The sequence below is a fragment of the Rattus norvegicus genome, chromosome 17 (genome assembly GCF_036323735.1).
Source record: "Rattus norvegicus strain BN/NHsdMcwi chromosome 17, GRCr8, whole genome shotgun sequence".
Lineage (NCBI taxonomy): Eukaryota > Metazoa > Chordata > Mammalia > Rodentia > Muridae > Rattus > Rattus norvegicus.
In genome coordinates, this window is record NC_086035.1 from 82,782,676 (window position 1) to 82,797,562 (window position 14,887).

The 14,887-nt window shown below is 41.6% G+C and overlaps 1 protein-coding gene across 18 annotated transcripts in view; it reads left to right on the top strand.

Annotated features, from left to right (window-relative positions):
• Positions 1-14,887, top strand: part of Cacnb2 (calcium voltage-gated channel auxiliary subunit beta 2) — a 345,468-nt gene that overhangs the window by 309,579 nt on the left and 21,002 nt on the right. For 17 of the 18 annotated variants that reach the window (XM_039095296.2, XM_039095297.2, XM_039095298.2 and 14 more), the window contains 3 exons: positions 5,996-6,118; positions 7,757-7,893; positions 10,874-10,950. In XM_039095296.2, the coding sequence (XP_038951224.1) occupies positions 5,996-6,118; positions 7,757-7,893; positions 10,874-10,950 (337 nt within the window). Of the gene's footprint in view, positions 1-5,995; positions 6,119-7,756; positions 7,894-10,873; positions 10,951-14,887 lie in introns of those variants that run through there. The other variant, XM_039095301.2, reaches the window with a different exon arrangement.

Consider the following 14,887-nt stretch of genomic DNA (forward strand, 5'->3'; position numbering starts at 1 on the left):
AGCCAGTGCTCTTAACCAATGGACTATCTCTCTTGCTTCATGCTATAAGTGTTTGTTTGTTTGTTTCTTTGATTGAATGACTGACTGATTGATTCATAGCTCATTTGTAGATATCTAAGTGATAACTTGGTCACACTAAGCTCCCTTCAATTCTTAACACCACTTCTTCATCCCCTGCTGTTTACTTCTTTGAACCCCATCCCACATTCTCTATCGGAGGGTCTGCCAGCCACAGTGCCTTGCCTTAGAAAGGCTCACAACAGGGAAGTCAGGCTATCAAAAAAGCTCTCTCTGTTTCTAGAGAGAAGGCCAATGGAACAAGCTCACATGTTTGGAACTGGCTACTTATAATTCTCTGTGATAATTTATTCTTTGCAAAATGCTTGGTTCAGTCATGGAGATGGTCTTAGTTCTTTTGGTTCAAGAAAAATGAAACACTCAGAGTGAAATAGGAAAAGAAACCAACCCCAAAATGTGCACACCTTTTAACCTCTAGTGCTTACTGAACTCAGCCAAGACCACAGCTGCTGAGCAGAGGATAAAATGATGGTTACTAATTACCACAACACATAATGTGGCTGCCTGTGCTTGTAAGAGAGGACTCTGAATAGGCCTTTCTTGAATTTGTTTAGAAGGCTTCTTTGGAAATTCTTTGTAGTGTGTAATTTTCTAACTAAGCATAGAATAGACATTTTATAATGGTTTAAATGCCAGGCAGTCATTTAAAGACACCCTGCTATTAATTCCATTTAAATCCGCCCCTCCCATTCTTGTGAGAGAGATAAATACAGATGGAAACATGATGGCCAAGGTAAGAATAGGCAGTGCCACTGGCCTGAGTTTGCTGGCCACTCTCTTGACTGAGGCCCCTCAGGGAGAAATGTTGATGGGGGTCTCAGGAGATAGCCTCACATAATCCCACGTTTTCTCTTTTATTTGTGTTTGAGATTGCCATATGATAGAGGCAGTATTGGGAGAAAGGAGCTAAGAAATAGGATACGCAAGTGGGGGAAGTATAAGCGAAGAATATAAATAAAGCTGTTTATTTGAGATTTGGAAGGCACAAGTACACAGAAGACACAGGCAGCTATAGAGAGAGCTAGAGGTGTTTGTGTTCCAATCTATCTACATTGGAGTCCGGACCGCTCTGTTGCTTAGCTTATGTCTTCTGTCTGGGGTCAACAGGTGTCTCCCTCTGGGGTCTTAGCATGTAGAAGCAAGCCCTGGGTCCCAAACTTCACTGTCACAGATGTTTCTGGTCTTCACCTTCTTGGCCTATTAGAAGATTTGACACACCTATCACAAACTCTGCTGGAGAACACAAACTCTGGAGAGCAGGTGCTCTTTAGAGATACTGTACATTGATACACCCTCGTTGTTCAAATAATCTAATCTATGATAACGGCTGAACTGATGGAAGATCCACGGGTCATTGAGAATTCAGACAAGGCTTTCTTATCGCGTTTTATTTTGGCTGTCCAGCCTTCCCCAGGCTTACTCTGTTTAGTATTTCTCTGCCCTTAGAAACTTCCCGAAATTACATTACTTAAGGAATCATCTCTGTCAGAATATTGCATCAGATAAAATCAACAGCTTGAATTCTTAAAAGCCATTCATTTATTTATTGTGTGTGTTTGGCCTGGACTGTGTGTGTACCTGGTGTCAACAGAGGTCAGAAGAAGGCATTTCATCCTCTTGGATCTGGAATCACAGATGGTTGTGAGTCACGGTATGGGTGCTGGGCAGCAACCCTGGGCAATTTGTAAAAGCAACAAGTGCTCTTAACCACTGACCCATGACTCTCCATCCCCTTAACTTCTCCTTTTCTTCATCCCACCTAATGGGAATTAGGTTATAGTTTTCTTTAAATGTATTAAAAGAGAGCAAGTTGGGAGTGGTTCATATTTAAAACAACCCCTTCACAGCCATTAAAACAGAAAGTATAAATTTTACCTTACAGTACTTGGTATTTTCTAAATAAAATGCAAGCTTGCTATTTAACATAAGGTATCTTTGTAAGACTAACTAAAGAAGTCTATACTTGAGCATCTAAATAAGCATACTAATCATGGTTAGAGACTTTTTGTCTTCAGGGAATTCCCTTTGGCTATTGAATAGTATTGTGCAACTGTATGCTTTAGTAGAATTAAAGTAAACAGGGGGGTACTCATTGAAATTATTATTTTAAATATGAACTCATTAAGTCATCAATGGGGAAGAAAGCCGGAGCTAGTATCGTGAGTCTCTGATGGTCTGTCCATTCTACTTTGTGAACAAAAGTGCTTGTAATGTATTAGCTTCTACTTGTGTTAACTGCTGATAGTGAAGCCTAGTGCCTACAGGAGGGTGTGAGGACATGAGATGGCTCCTGCTCATAAGCCTTAAGCCTGTCTCTGGCAGGCCTCCACAGGAGCTCCTGTAGAGCTAGTAGAATAGCCCTTAGAGGTAAAAATTCTGGTAGCCACACAGCTATCCAAGACCATCCCCTGTGGCCCGCTAGATTAACTTTCTCTGTACACATGTGTCAATGGCTGACCCTAGACAGATTATATAACTAAGGTGAGGGATAGAAGACTGGAGTCAGCAGAAGCATCTTAAGGTGGACAGTTGGGGCAGTGTTAGGAGACAGTTCTGGAATCCTTTTGGGTCTCTATGCCAAGCGTTATATTGGAGGAACATAGGGTGGTAGTGACACCCAGTGGCTTGGATCTTCAGTAGCATGTCCAGGTGACTGTATGGCTCACCTCGAAAGGAGGAGTATTCATCTCCAGAAGAAGTCCATGATGAAAAGTACAAACTGATGAAAACTCTGTATGGAAATAGAATTGAGGCATACAGATGAAATGTGTAGACCTAAGGGACTCTGTGGAGCACAGTGAGCCAGGGCATCCCGGGCTGCCACAGCAGAGGTACACAGAGAATCAGTCTTCAAACAAACAAACAAAATCAACTCACAAAGTAAAGCTATAACTTTCAGGCTAATAAAAATCCTTAGTTAACCCTTAAAATTTATTATCACAAGGAATTTTCCTTGTTTGCTTGCTTTCTTTTCTTTCTTTCTTACTTACTTACTTTCTTTCCTTCCTTCCTTCCTTTCCTTCCTTCCTTCCTTTCCTTCCTTCCTTCCTTCCTTGTTTCTCTCTCTCTCTCTCTCTCTCTCTCTCTCTCTCTCTCTCTCTCTCTCTCTCTCTCTCTCTCATTTTCCAGAATGGAAGTAGCTATGTCCTTCCTGCTGGTGTCCCTAAGTAGCTATGGAACCTATAGAAACTATGAAGCCCCAAGTACTTTAGCCGCTCAACTCCCACTGCATAAAACCCTGCCACGAAAAAGGAGAAAAAAAGAGATATGAAAGAAAGATATAGCTAAGGAAATGAAACATTGCTACTGATCGACTAGATTCCAAGGTGACTCAAGCACATCAGTATGAAAGTGTGTGACTTTTCTAATGAACACCAGTCGTTTTCCCTTGTGACCCTGCTCAGTTACTGGGAGAAACAAGGTAGACTCGTGGCTTTTTCTGGGGGTTGTAGGAGTACAAGGCATTTTTTAAAAATATGTGTGAGTATACTGTCGTTCTCTTTAGACACAAAAGAAGAGGGCATCCTATTACAAATGGTTATGAGCCACCATGTGATTGCTGGGAGTTGAACTCAGAACCTTTGGAAGAGCAGTCAGTGTTCTTAACCAGTGAGCCATCACAGGTCTCTCTCTCTCTCTCTCTCTCTCTCTCTCTCTCTCTCTCTCTCTCATCACAGGTCTCTCTCTCTCTCTGTCTCTCTGTCTGTCTCTCTCTGTGTCTCTCTGTCTCCCCCTCTCTCTCTCTCTCTCTCTCTCTCTCTCTCTCTCTCTCTCTCTCCCAGGTCAATTTTTTAACATTGCGTATATAATTTTCAGGCCTTCTCCATTCCACACAGACAAGTAGCCTGAGATGGCCATGAATGGAGCACTTCAAATTTCCTGGGCTTTGTTTTGCTTTCAAGAACGTGGGCTTTGTGGGGAGATGGTTGGGCTTGTCCACTGACTGCACTGTGTACAAGCTGAGACAAGCTTTGCTGTGGCACGTTTTGTTTCTATGAAGTGGGTCTTGCTCTCTAGCCTCGGTTGACTTCAGGCACACTCTCAGTCTGCCTAAGCTCTCCGAGTGCTGGGGTTACCCACGTGAACCACCATGCCAGATTTCTCCGAAAGCTTTTGGAACCTACTTCTTCACTTGGGAAGAACAGCTGTTAGCCATTTAGTGGCAGCCACAGTCTATGCACAGTTTCCAGCGTACCGCTTGTCAGCGGGCAGACATTCCCAAACTCTTGCTTTCAAAATTTTATAACTGGCCATGCATGAGAGCCACCTGGAAGAAAAAAAATGGAGGATTTTAACACTTGTAACTGGTTCTCATCCCCTTAAGTATTGGAAATAGGCCGAAGACATTGTGGTAACTAAGAACTATGTTCTTAAAGCGCTTTTACTCCATGGCCTGGAGAGTGAGGTGCTACTGTCTTGTGAAGGGGTGTTTATTGATTCAGTGATCTGTCTGAGTTTACTCCATGAGGTAATCTGTAGTAAGCTTTTAATTCTATGTACCTTAAAGGAGGCGATGAAGCACGGCCATGTTAATAGTCAACTTTACATGATGTAGCATGTGCCCACATGGTATCTCGGCACAGGGTCATAAGAAGCAAAACTGGGCTGAATCATGCACTCCTACCTCAGATACCTCACAGAAGGAAAACAAGTTGGAAAAGGATTCAGAAATAACATGCCGGAGCCATGAGACTGGCCTGAGAACACAGTCCTTAAAGCATTAACAGAGTTCTGTGACACTGGGATGATGACATTGGTTCCCAGCCAATCTGGTATCCTAATACCTAATGACCCTGAATCTAAACACGGATATAAATATGAGGCTACGATACCCATCCCTCCCTGCAGAGGCATGAACAGGCAGAGCTGTGGACTAGCCCCACATCTTTGCAGTTTAACTTCTCTGTCACCTTATCTTCAACCCTGATGTAGCTCTTCTGATAAACCCGGGAAGCCTGTCAGTCTGAGGGTAGGAAAAGGGCAGCTTGACCTCAGTCTCAGAGCTCATCCTGATTTTCAGTCTACAGGGCTGAGCCAGCTTTGCTGCCCTCAAGGTCTAGAGTATCTCTTGGGTCCCACTGTGTCCCAGATTTTTGTACTAGTCTTTAACTAGTACTTTGTACTAGTCTCTCTGCTGCTTTGCCTTCCCATGAGCCCTCTAGAAGGCCAGAGTGTCTTTGCTTCTGTTTGCTCTTGCAGAAACGGAGAGGAAACAAGAAGGGAAAATAGCCACTGGTCTCAGAATATACTTGCCACAAAAACCAGCCTCCTTAATCTACCCATCTCCTGAGTGTGCATGTATTGCCAGTAGAGAACAGACAGTTATCTGGGGATTTTCAGAAGCACCAAGAAGTGAAGAATGACTAAATGAATGTTATCTTTAGTGGCTGGGTGAACTCAAGGAGGAAAAATGGTTGGATAAAAAGGTCAATGCTTCCGCAACTCCCTGCAGCCATGAATAACAGTTGCTAAGGCTGAAGCATATATTCTCTAGTTATTTTTCCGTCTCAAACATTGCACCACTGGGAAATACATCATTATTGCTTAATGGAAATGGATATTCAGGATGTTTCTATGGTTCTGCTTTCTCCCACCCAAACCAGAGAATCGGGCCTTGTATATGTGTCCTGTTTTGCGGTTGTTGGCTGCTGTAAGTTTGTAAATGGATATTTCACTCGTGTATCTTTGCTTTCCTTCCCTCTGTGCTTTCAAAGAGAATAGCTTTTTCCTTCTAGTTTAGAAGTGGGTGGGTGTGGCTGAGAGCTATCCCGTTCATTGAGAATACTAACAAGCCGCTGCGTTAGGAAGAACCAAGGGAAGTAGTAGTTATTCCAACAGAGCTAGAGGATATCTTCGTCCTTTAAGGGAGAAAGCCACTGCCATTCCTTTCCTTACGCTTCCTCCCATCTCTTTTCAGACAAAACCTGTTGCATTTGCAGTTCGGACCAATGTCAGGTACAGCGCAGCCCAGGAGGATGACGTCCCGGTGCCCGGCATGGCCATCTCATTCGAGGCAAAAGATTTTCTGCATGTTAAGGAAGTAAGGAACACGTGTTTCTTTCCGTGTGATTTCTCACCTTCAGCTCCCCCTTACTCAGTGCTGTGAATGGTTTAGTTCTAGCTGCCATGGTATAACACAGCTAAATCAGTAGCACAGAGCCTTTTCCGATATAAAGAAACTTTTAATGTGGAAAGGAGTCAGAGGCTCCTAGTAGGATTGCCAGGGCCCCTTTGGGCTTTGTGCCCCAGAAATTAGGAACTATTTTGCCAAGTGATCCATTTTTATGTGTGCCCTGCCTTTTATGTCTTGATGATTTACCTTGATTGACTATATGTGATTTTTTTCTGCTGTCTGATGTTGGAGTCATGTATAGAGAGTATTTTTTCTCCTTTTTTCTTTTCTTCTTCTTCTTTTCTTTTTTTAAATGAGACGAAATTTCATTCTGTGGCCTAGGTTGGCCTAGAATCTTTTATGTGGCCCAGGCTCTGAAACTCACCATAGCCCAGTCTGGCCTCAAATTTGCTACAATTCCCTATTCCCCACCCTCCCTGCACTTCATTCACCTGGGTGCTGGGATTCCAATTGTGCGCTGCTATGCCTGCCTCCCGGGACACCGGGGAGGCATCATTTCCACAGCAGAACGGAATGGTGGGAATTAGAGCAAGAGACAAAAAGCTGATGCCAAGAAAATGCCTGTTCCCCTAAGCAGACAAGGACAGTCTGTACATTGGAAAAATTCAGCAATCAGCCTTAATTACATTTTGTTTGGTGTCCACATGTCACATGCGTGCTCTGTCGGACATAATCATTCTTCCTAGAGTGCACATAGCTCTTTTTGGGGGAGGGGACGGGGGAATTTAGAGTTGGAGGCATTCCCACAGGGAGAGTGTGAAAATTAACTGGCCCATGCTGGTGCAGTGAAGGAGGCTAGTGAACTCACAATGCAGAACTCTTAGACAAAGGTGTGAGAGAGGACATGAGAAAGGGAAAGCAACGTATTCAGAAACCAAGGTGAGCATCCACAGGAACAAAGTTAGACTAAGACAGAGACTTTCCTTGATGCCAATATTTTGAGCGGGATCATTTTGTACTATGGAAAGAAAACCCATGAGCATTCTGCAAAATGCCTGAGAATAGATCCCGAAGTTACAAGATACATATCCACCTGCAAGAGACAAGCTGTGGGCATCCACATCAGGAAAACCACATGTGTATACTCTATTGTATGATTAAAAAACTGCAGAGGTGCATTTTACTGATACAGAATATTTCAAGAACATTTCAGTACCCCTCTCTCAATATTAATACTTCGAAGTAATCCAATTTCATAAGGGGAAGAGCTCTGCAAGGCTTCCTAGCTTCTGATTGTCTCTTGCTAGGCATATTCATCTTTGAATGTTGATCAATTATTACAGAGTTCAGCTGTAGCTGAAAGGCAGCACTGGAATGGGAAACACAAGGAAATGCAGTCTTTATTGGACTGCTATCAGGGCACACCAAACTGGGCACCCATTTCTTCTGAGCTGAACGCATAAACCCAAGGGCTCCTTGACATTTGGTCTTAGATGCATGCTTCTAACTGTCATGTTTTCCTCCCATGAGAACAGCTGATGTAGAAGTCAATTCTGATCTTTAAGCCTCCTGTACCGATTCTAATACTTTGGATTTTGTGTGTAGAAATTTAATAATGACTGGTGGATAGGACGGCTGGTTAAAGAAGGCTGTGAAATCGGATTTATTCCAAGCCCGGTCAAACTAGAGAACATGAGGCTACAGCATGAACAGAGAGCCAAGCAAGGGAAATTCTACTCCAGGTATGAGGAAAAAAAACCAGCTGTTTATATAAAAACGTAGACAATGCCCTCACTTCTGTCCTGTTGCTCACTGAGTACTGCGGTCTTTATTGTGTATTGAGCAGATGCTGATGTCGTTCACAGATAGCATCACAGTTCCTTTTAAAAACCACTTCATCCCGGCTTCTGATTTTCCTTCCATCTGAGAGAATATCAAATTAATTATGATCATTAATAAAAACAGCTGCGGTCACAAAGCATTCAATTTTGCCTCCAGTGCAGAGGAGACTCTGAAGTGCTAATCATTTGCTGAACATCGGCAAGCAGCAGCCACAGTGACTAATCCCGGTGTCTGTCTGTCGCTGCCCAATGTGGCTTTAGGGATCTCAGTCTCCGGCATCACTGACAAATAGCAGCTCCTGTGGTCTCTTCGTTTCATTTTCACCCGAGAGATCCAATTTTCAATTCTACCAACTGTTAAGCACAGAAAAAAGACACCTTAAAATTGCCTTCACGAATAGCAGTTAGTGGAAGTTATGCAATGGGCTAGACCTCTTATTCTGATTGTGCCTTCCTAGGAGGCTTGTAGAGGGAGGCTTCGCTTCACCGAGATACTCATTAGGAGAGCTTCTCACCCAGGGGCGGATTTTATTCTGAAACCAGTATAGCTAAGGCAAAGAATACAGTGTGCGTCTCCCGTGGACGGAAGCAGGGAGATGAGGAAGACTCTATCTTCCTGTGGGTGGCTGGGTTTCTGTCTTACTCCATTACAACTTGCTTGTTTGTTTAATGTAAACTCCATGGTGTGTGCTAAAATTTTAGTGTTAGGAAGTATTTTTCACCTGCTATCACCAGATGAGTGAAACTAAAGATACATAGTCTCATTAAAACCAGAACTTGATCACTGTCTCACAATTTATGTGTCTTGCAATTTATCCTACAAAGCTGGGCTACTTCCTTTTAGAACTGTATATTCTTTCTTTGACTTTATTTCATTGCATTTCTCTACCAGCCTTTGGTTTAGATGTGTTTAAGTGCATCCACTCTCTTCCACAAGTATTTACACCTATTTGCCTTCCCACACTTTTGTATATTTTCTAAGGACATAATCAAAGTCAGTGTGTATGTATATGTATATATACATATATGTGTATATACACATGCACACATACATATAGAGTATAAATATATATAGAACAACATATTTCATAAGGCTGGATTTTGCATATGCAGATATATGTATATTATATACATATACACATACATGCACACACACACACATACACACAAATTTCAGACTGACAAAGATCAGGGGCTAGAGTGACAACTCTGTGTTTAGTAACGTCATGGCTGCTCCTCCAGAGAACCTGTGTTCAGTTGTCAATACCCACATGGTGTCTAATACCTGTTTATAACCTCAGTCCCAGGGGATCAGATGTCCTCTTCAGGCTTCCATGGACACTGCACACAGTGGGTGCATTTACATATATGTAGGTGAAACACTCACACATAATAATAAAGATGTTTAAAAAGACTAACAAACATCAAAGCCATTAATGTCAGAGCACAGTTCAAGAACTTGGCATGTGCATGTCACATCTGCCTCTGACTGTTTTAGCTATTAGCAGCATCTGTCACAATTTTACACAACCCAGTATACCGCCTATTAAAACATGAAATAGAAGAGCGAAGCCGTGCTTGAACTAAAGTTAGACTTCAGAGGAATCCAAGCAAAAGGTGGAAGCTGCAGGAAGGCGGTGCTGGGCCTTAGCAATAAGCATCCTTGTGTGTTTGCCAACAGCGACTCTGTAAGCTGTACTTTCTGATAGCTGTGTTCGCTCCCTCATGTCCTTATTGGAACTCTTAGGGAGACACAGAGCCCACCTGCTGGTTGTTTAGTAAAGTGTCTGACCTTTGCCTCATCTATTAAAATGCTTAACGGGTGGGGGAAAACTCAACCAGCCAGGGCAGAGCAGCCTGCACAGCAGTGTTGAGCTAGGGTGACAGTGCCTCTTAGGTGGCACAGGGTTCTTTCTCGTACAACTGGCTCATCCATGACAAGGAACACAGGGGAGCACAGTCATACTGCCTGAATTCCATGATATCCATAATCTAATAGCATGTTTCTGGGACTTTTATGTGCTAAGGAATGACACCCTTAACCACCCATTCTATCAACCCCAGTGTTCTAAGACACGTAAGCAAATGCTCCATCACACTTGAGTCTGATGGTTTAGGAGGATTTTTTAAACTTTGATTTTTTTAGGTTTTTATTTTTAAAATTAGCATACGATATATTAGATATCATTCTGACATTTTCTTCCAAAGCATGTTTTTAGAGGATTCTCCTTTGACCCTTTCAGAAGTGTTGAATAATCTTCACAATTCAACCAAGTAGAATCCTGCTTGTTAATCTTGTTTGGAAAATGTTCACTACTGCCTTCTGGTTAATTCATATTGCAATCTGTGTTTGTCTTAAAGATTGGTGAATTGGGACATTGCTTTGTCCCAATTGATTTTCTTTTGCACGTTGCCATGGAAGCTGTACTTTTAATCTTAAGCTTCTAAAATAATCAAGCTAACCCAAACGAACTGGATCTAAGGGAGGAGACATGATTTAGGTGTTAGCGTTGAGGTCTTACTCCTTGCCTCCACACCCTCCAAATGAAAAGGCAAAGGATCTCTCTCCTCTCTGGCCATCTAAGATCTGTGACTGGAACTTGAGGGGCAGAGAAAATACCCTAGCTCTTTCCCATCCTCTTAGGGACATTAAGAAAAAAAATTAAACCCTGAATTTCCAAACAGAAACTATCATCAAAAATGTTTTGAGTACCACAGGAATCTATATTGGTTAATGACTTGTTTGCTTCTTTTAAACAAATACACAGTTTTTAAAAGTTCACTAAAGACACAGTTTATTAATTATAACATTTATCCAGCAGTACAATGTTTTAGCATCTGAAACAACTGTTGGGTTTAATCTGTTTTTGCTTCACTTCAGTAAATCAGGAGGAAATTCATCATCCAGTTTGGGTGACATAGTACCCAGTTCCAGAAAATCGACACCTCCATCATCTGGTGAGTAGGTCATCAGTGCTGACCAGAGTTTGCCTCTCGTGCTATCTGGAACTTCTTTAGTTGCATGAATTTACAAACCTGCAAATGTGGAAATTCATCAGATATAAAAAGGTCCCCATGAAATTAGGGGTGATGTGGACATTTTTTTCTGGCATTAAATATCAAAGAAGAATGTAGCCTGTGTTTGCTCTAACTGTTCATAGAAGTAACAGTGGTAATTTAATTGCTTACCCTAGTCCCTGCCGTGACATGACAAGGACAGCAAAACTTTACATGAATTTCAATTTCAGTGTATTTTGCTGTATTTTGTCTAATAAATCCAGCATCTTTGCATCATGTGCAAACTTGAAGCTCTATATGCACTTACTGAAGGTTGACACCTTTTATCAAGTAAATATTTAGCAAAAGTATATATATTTTTAAGTGAGCAAAATCTGGGCAGAAAAATATGTCAATTTGGGATCTATATTGGTTGGAAAAACTATACACATATAACTTGCAACAATTTAAAGCCACTGACTGTTAAGCAAGCTAGTTTGCTCAGAGTAGAAACCAAAGGCCTTGCAGTGTTAATGAGGTACATACATCTGCCTTGATGGAGGAGCAATCAGGAATCCATGTACACACAAGGGAAGGAACATGTGAAAGGCCAGGAATTCCTCTCTAGCCCTTACAGATTCCTTAAAGACCTAAAGGACCATCTTAGGATGGTTCTGAAGACTGTATGGGGGCCCTAGCATCAAAGAAGGTTATATCAGATTGTGATAAAATCCCTGCTGGAGTTAAGTAAAACTCTTCTCTGTCCTCTACTGGTAATGCAACCTTGACTTGTGTTAGTGAAATGCTTAAAAGTTGCCCATGCACTGGGGAAAAATTAAGTGTGCATGTCAAATAATATTTAATTTTTGGAGTCACATGTTATCACTACTGAAAAATCTGTCCATAAATCATAAACATGATGACATGAAAATGAGCTTAAAATTTCACTGGAGTATTTAAAAGATACAGGACTTGAGAGTAACTTCCCTACATGCTAAGAAGAGAAAACACTGATATTGATTGGCCTGGAGAAAACAAAACAAATGTAAGATACACTATCAGAATACCTGAGCTCTCTGATGAGTTTCTTATCAGGAGCTCAATGGATCTAAAAAGAATCTTCAGAAAATCATGGAGAAATTTTTTCCTAGTCTCCTACCAAGGACAGCTAACTGCTCTGTAGCAAATGTGAACTGGCTTTCGAGTGTAACTTAATGTTTTGCTTACCAGAGGTTCTAACTTTAGTTTCCAACTCACTGCTAGACCAAGAAGTAATTCCCAATCCCCATATATGTAATGAGATTGCACAACACATACCTCAAACTACACCTGTGCCTAGACCTCACCCCTGAACTTGGCTTGACTTGACCCAAGCTGTAAGAGTAAGCTAAAATATGTTTCTAAGTTTCTCTAAATAAATAAGGAATGAGGCAGGAAAATGATAGTGAAAAGGAATGAAATTTTTTAAATATGTGGAAATACTTTTCCCTAGTAATGCTAATGTTTGCCTGGATAAGGGAATACAAGTGTGTGATTAATGTGGGCAGCGTCTCTCATGAGAAGCATCGTCTGAGTTAGGTGAGTGAACAGAAACTGAAAGGCTAGGAAAGCTTGGTAAACGTGTTCTGAATCTGCATTTAGAATTGTTTCAGAATTCTGCAAACACTTCCCGACCTAAGGTAAAGCAGAAAGTCACCGAGCACTAAGCCGGAAAGAGATCTGGGGCTCGTGCTGCTGAGATGCAGGTGAATTTCCCTCCGGAATCCAGGCTCTGTGTGAGTGACTGAACATCTCACCCTTGCCTGGGCTCGACCTGTATGCATACCCATTCATTATGCATTTCCAGTTTAAATTCTGTTTGTTAACAATTTCCTTTTAAAACAAGTCTATCTGATGATCACAACAGATGAGATTCAGCAGACAAATCCTAAAGTCCACTTCAGAAATGTCACCATCCTGGAAGCCTGTGAGCTCTCGTATTTGTTGGGGTTTCTAGCTTTGTTTCTAATAAAGTTCTTGGAGGGTGCTCATGCCTAGATGTGGCTTTCCTAAACCCAGTGAAAGGTCAGAAGAATAGAGTATATGGGAATATGCCACCAGAAGGGAAAGAGACTTGATATTGGTTAAGACCTGTTATTAGAATAGTAACCTAGATGCCCGTCTTCCTGTCCAGATGTTAATTGTGCTTCTTTGTTAACGAGCACATTAAAAAGTCCTTCAACGTGAGCAAAGCTGTAGTGTGGTGTAAACGTCTAGATTGGTTCCCAACACCTGAAATCTTGACTGTGGCACTGCTCTGCAGATCAAGGCCTGAACCTTTAACTAACTAGTTATGCATATACTAGACCAAAAGATAGTCCCTTACCCATAAACTACCAGAGCTGCAACACTGTGCTAAAGTGCCAGAAGTTCACCCCTTCACAGACTTCTGAACTAATCAATCCATCCATCCATCCATCCATCCATCAAACCAACCAACCAACCAATTAAACAGGAGATCTGCCTCTCTCTAGTCTGAAACCACTCAAATCATAGTAACTGTAAAACTGCAAAGTAATGTGCTGTGTACCAGATGACCTTGGGTCCTTTGAAAAGGTCAGGAGCGGCAGGCAGCTGTAAGCCTCAGTTCAGCTTGTGTTTCAGGGTAGTTGAACCTAAGGACAAACTGTTACTCTACCGAGTTATTTGTTCCTTAAATCAGTGCACTGTGGTGTTTGTTCAGGAGTTAACATTTTGCAAATGGTCTTATGGGGTGAATTCATTTCCTTTTTCTACTGCTTGGCCTACTCCGGCCATAAAGTAATTACCTAGTAAGCTCATTTCTGATACTGTTCTAAACCCTGGTCTCATGGACATGACCAATGAGGAAGTAAAAGGAACAGAAAGAATGCATCCAGATGGTGAAGGCACCTCACCTACAAGGTGGTGTGGTGCAGCCATGGGCACAATTGTAAGGAAAGAGCTGTGGGTCCACAGCCTGGCACTGCTGGACTTCTGCCAAGAGCAAGCCACTGGCATTCTGTGGATTCAGTCTCTGAGTCTTAAAAACACGGGTGGTTTTGAGCTGATCTCAGAAACTCCCTACTGGATTCTGTAGTTGATAAAATGTAGAAGGTTTACAGAAAATTGAAAATGAAAGTATGCATCTTTTTTCCCACCTCCTGGTTTTAGAGCTGTATATTCAGGTAAAACGCATTTCAGGAGTAAAAAATGCTCCTAGCACCCAACCTGGAAGCTTCACTCATGAGGAAACAAGAAGCCTGTTCTTTGGAGCCCTTGAACTCTGCCTCAGAGACTTGGGTCTCTGATTTTGAAATAATGAAATCCTAATTGACTTTGAAATAATGATTTTGTTAATGTGGTATTTCCCATCAGTCATCAGTCAGGGTATCTGAGGACACACATTCTACCTTGAAGAAACTTCATTCCTATGTGTCCCAGAACACCCTAACAGTCATTTATGACTTCTTGGGTATATCCTGGATTAAGGGTTTTCTATTCTCTTTTCTTTAAATGTCTATTATACTTCTAATGAAACTTTTTACCTGGTCCCTGTTCTCCTTTCATAAAATGAGAAGACTGAAGCCTATCATATTAAATGTTTCCAAAGTACTTGTCTTTTACCTAAGAGCTGAGCCATGACCTTGTACTAAGGCCAAGTGCTTTGTAAATTACATTTATAATCGAATAGGAAGAATATCAACATTTGAAACAAGTAAAAAGTGTTTCTCTAAAAGCACTCAGAGATCCAGCTGACTTGTGCAAGCAGCTATCACAAGGGTATCTTTCAGTCTTGCTAGATTTGACTGCATTGCATCCTTATTTTACACTGTAATAGGCTGTACATTCATGATAAATCTTCTACAGTGGTCAGTCTATTTGCTTTTGTTTTATTTTC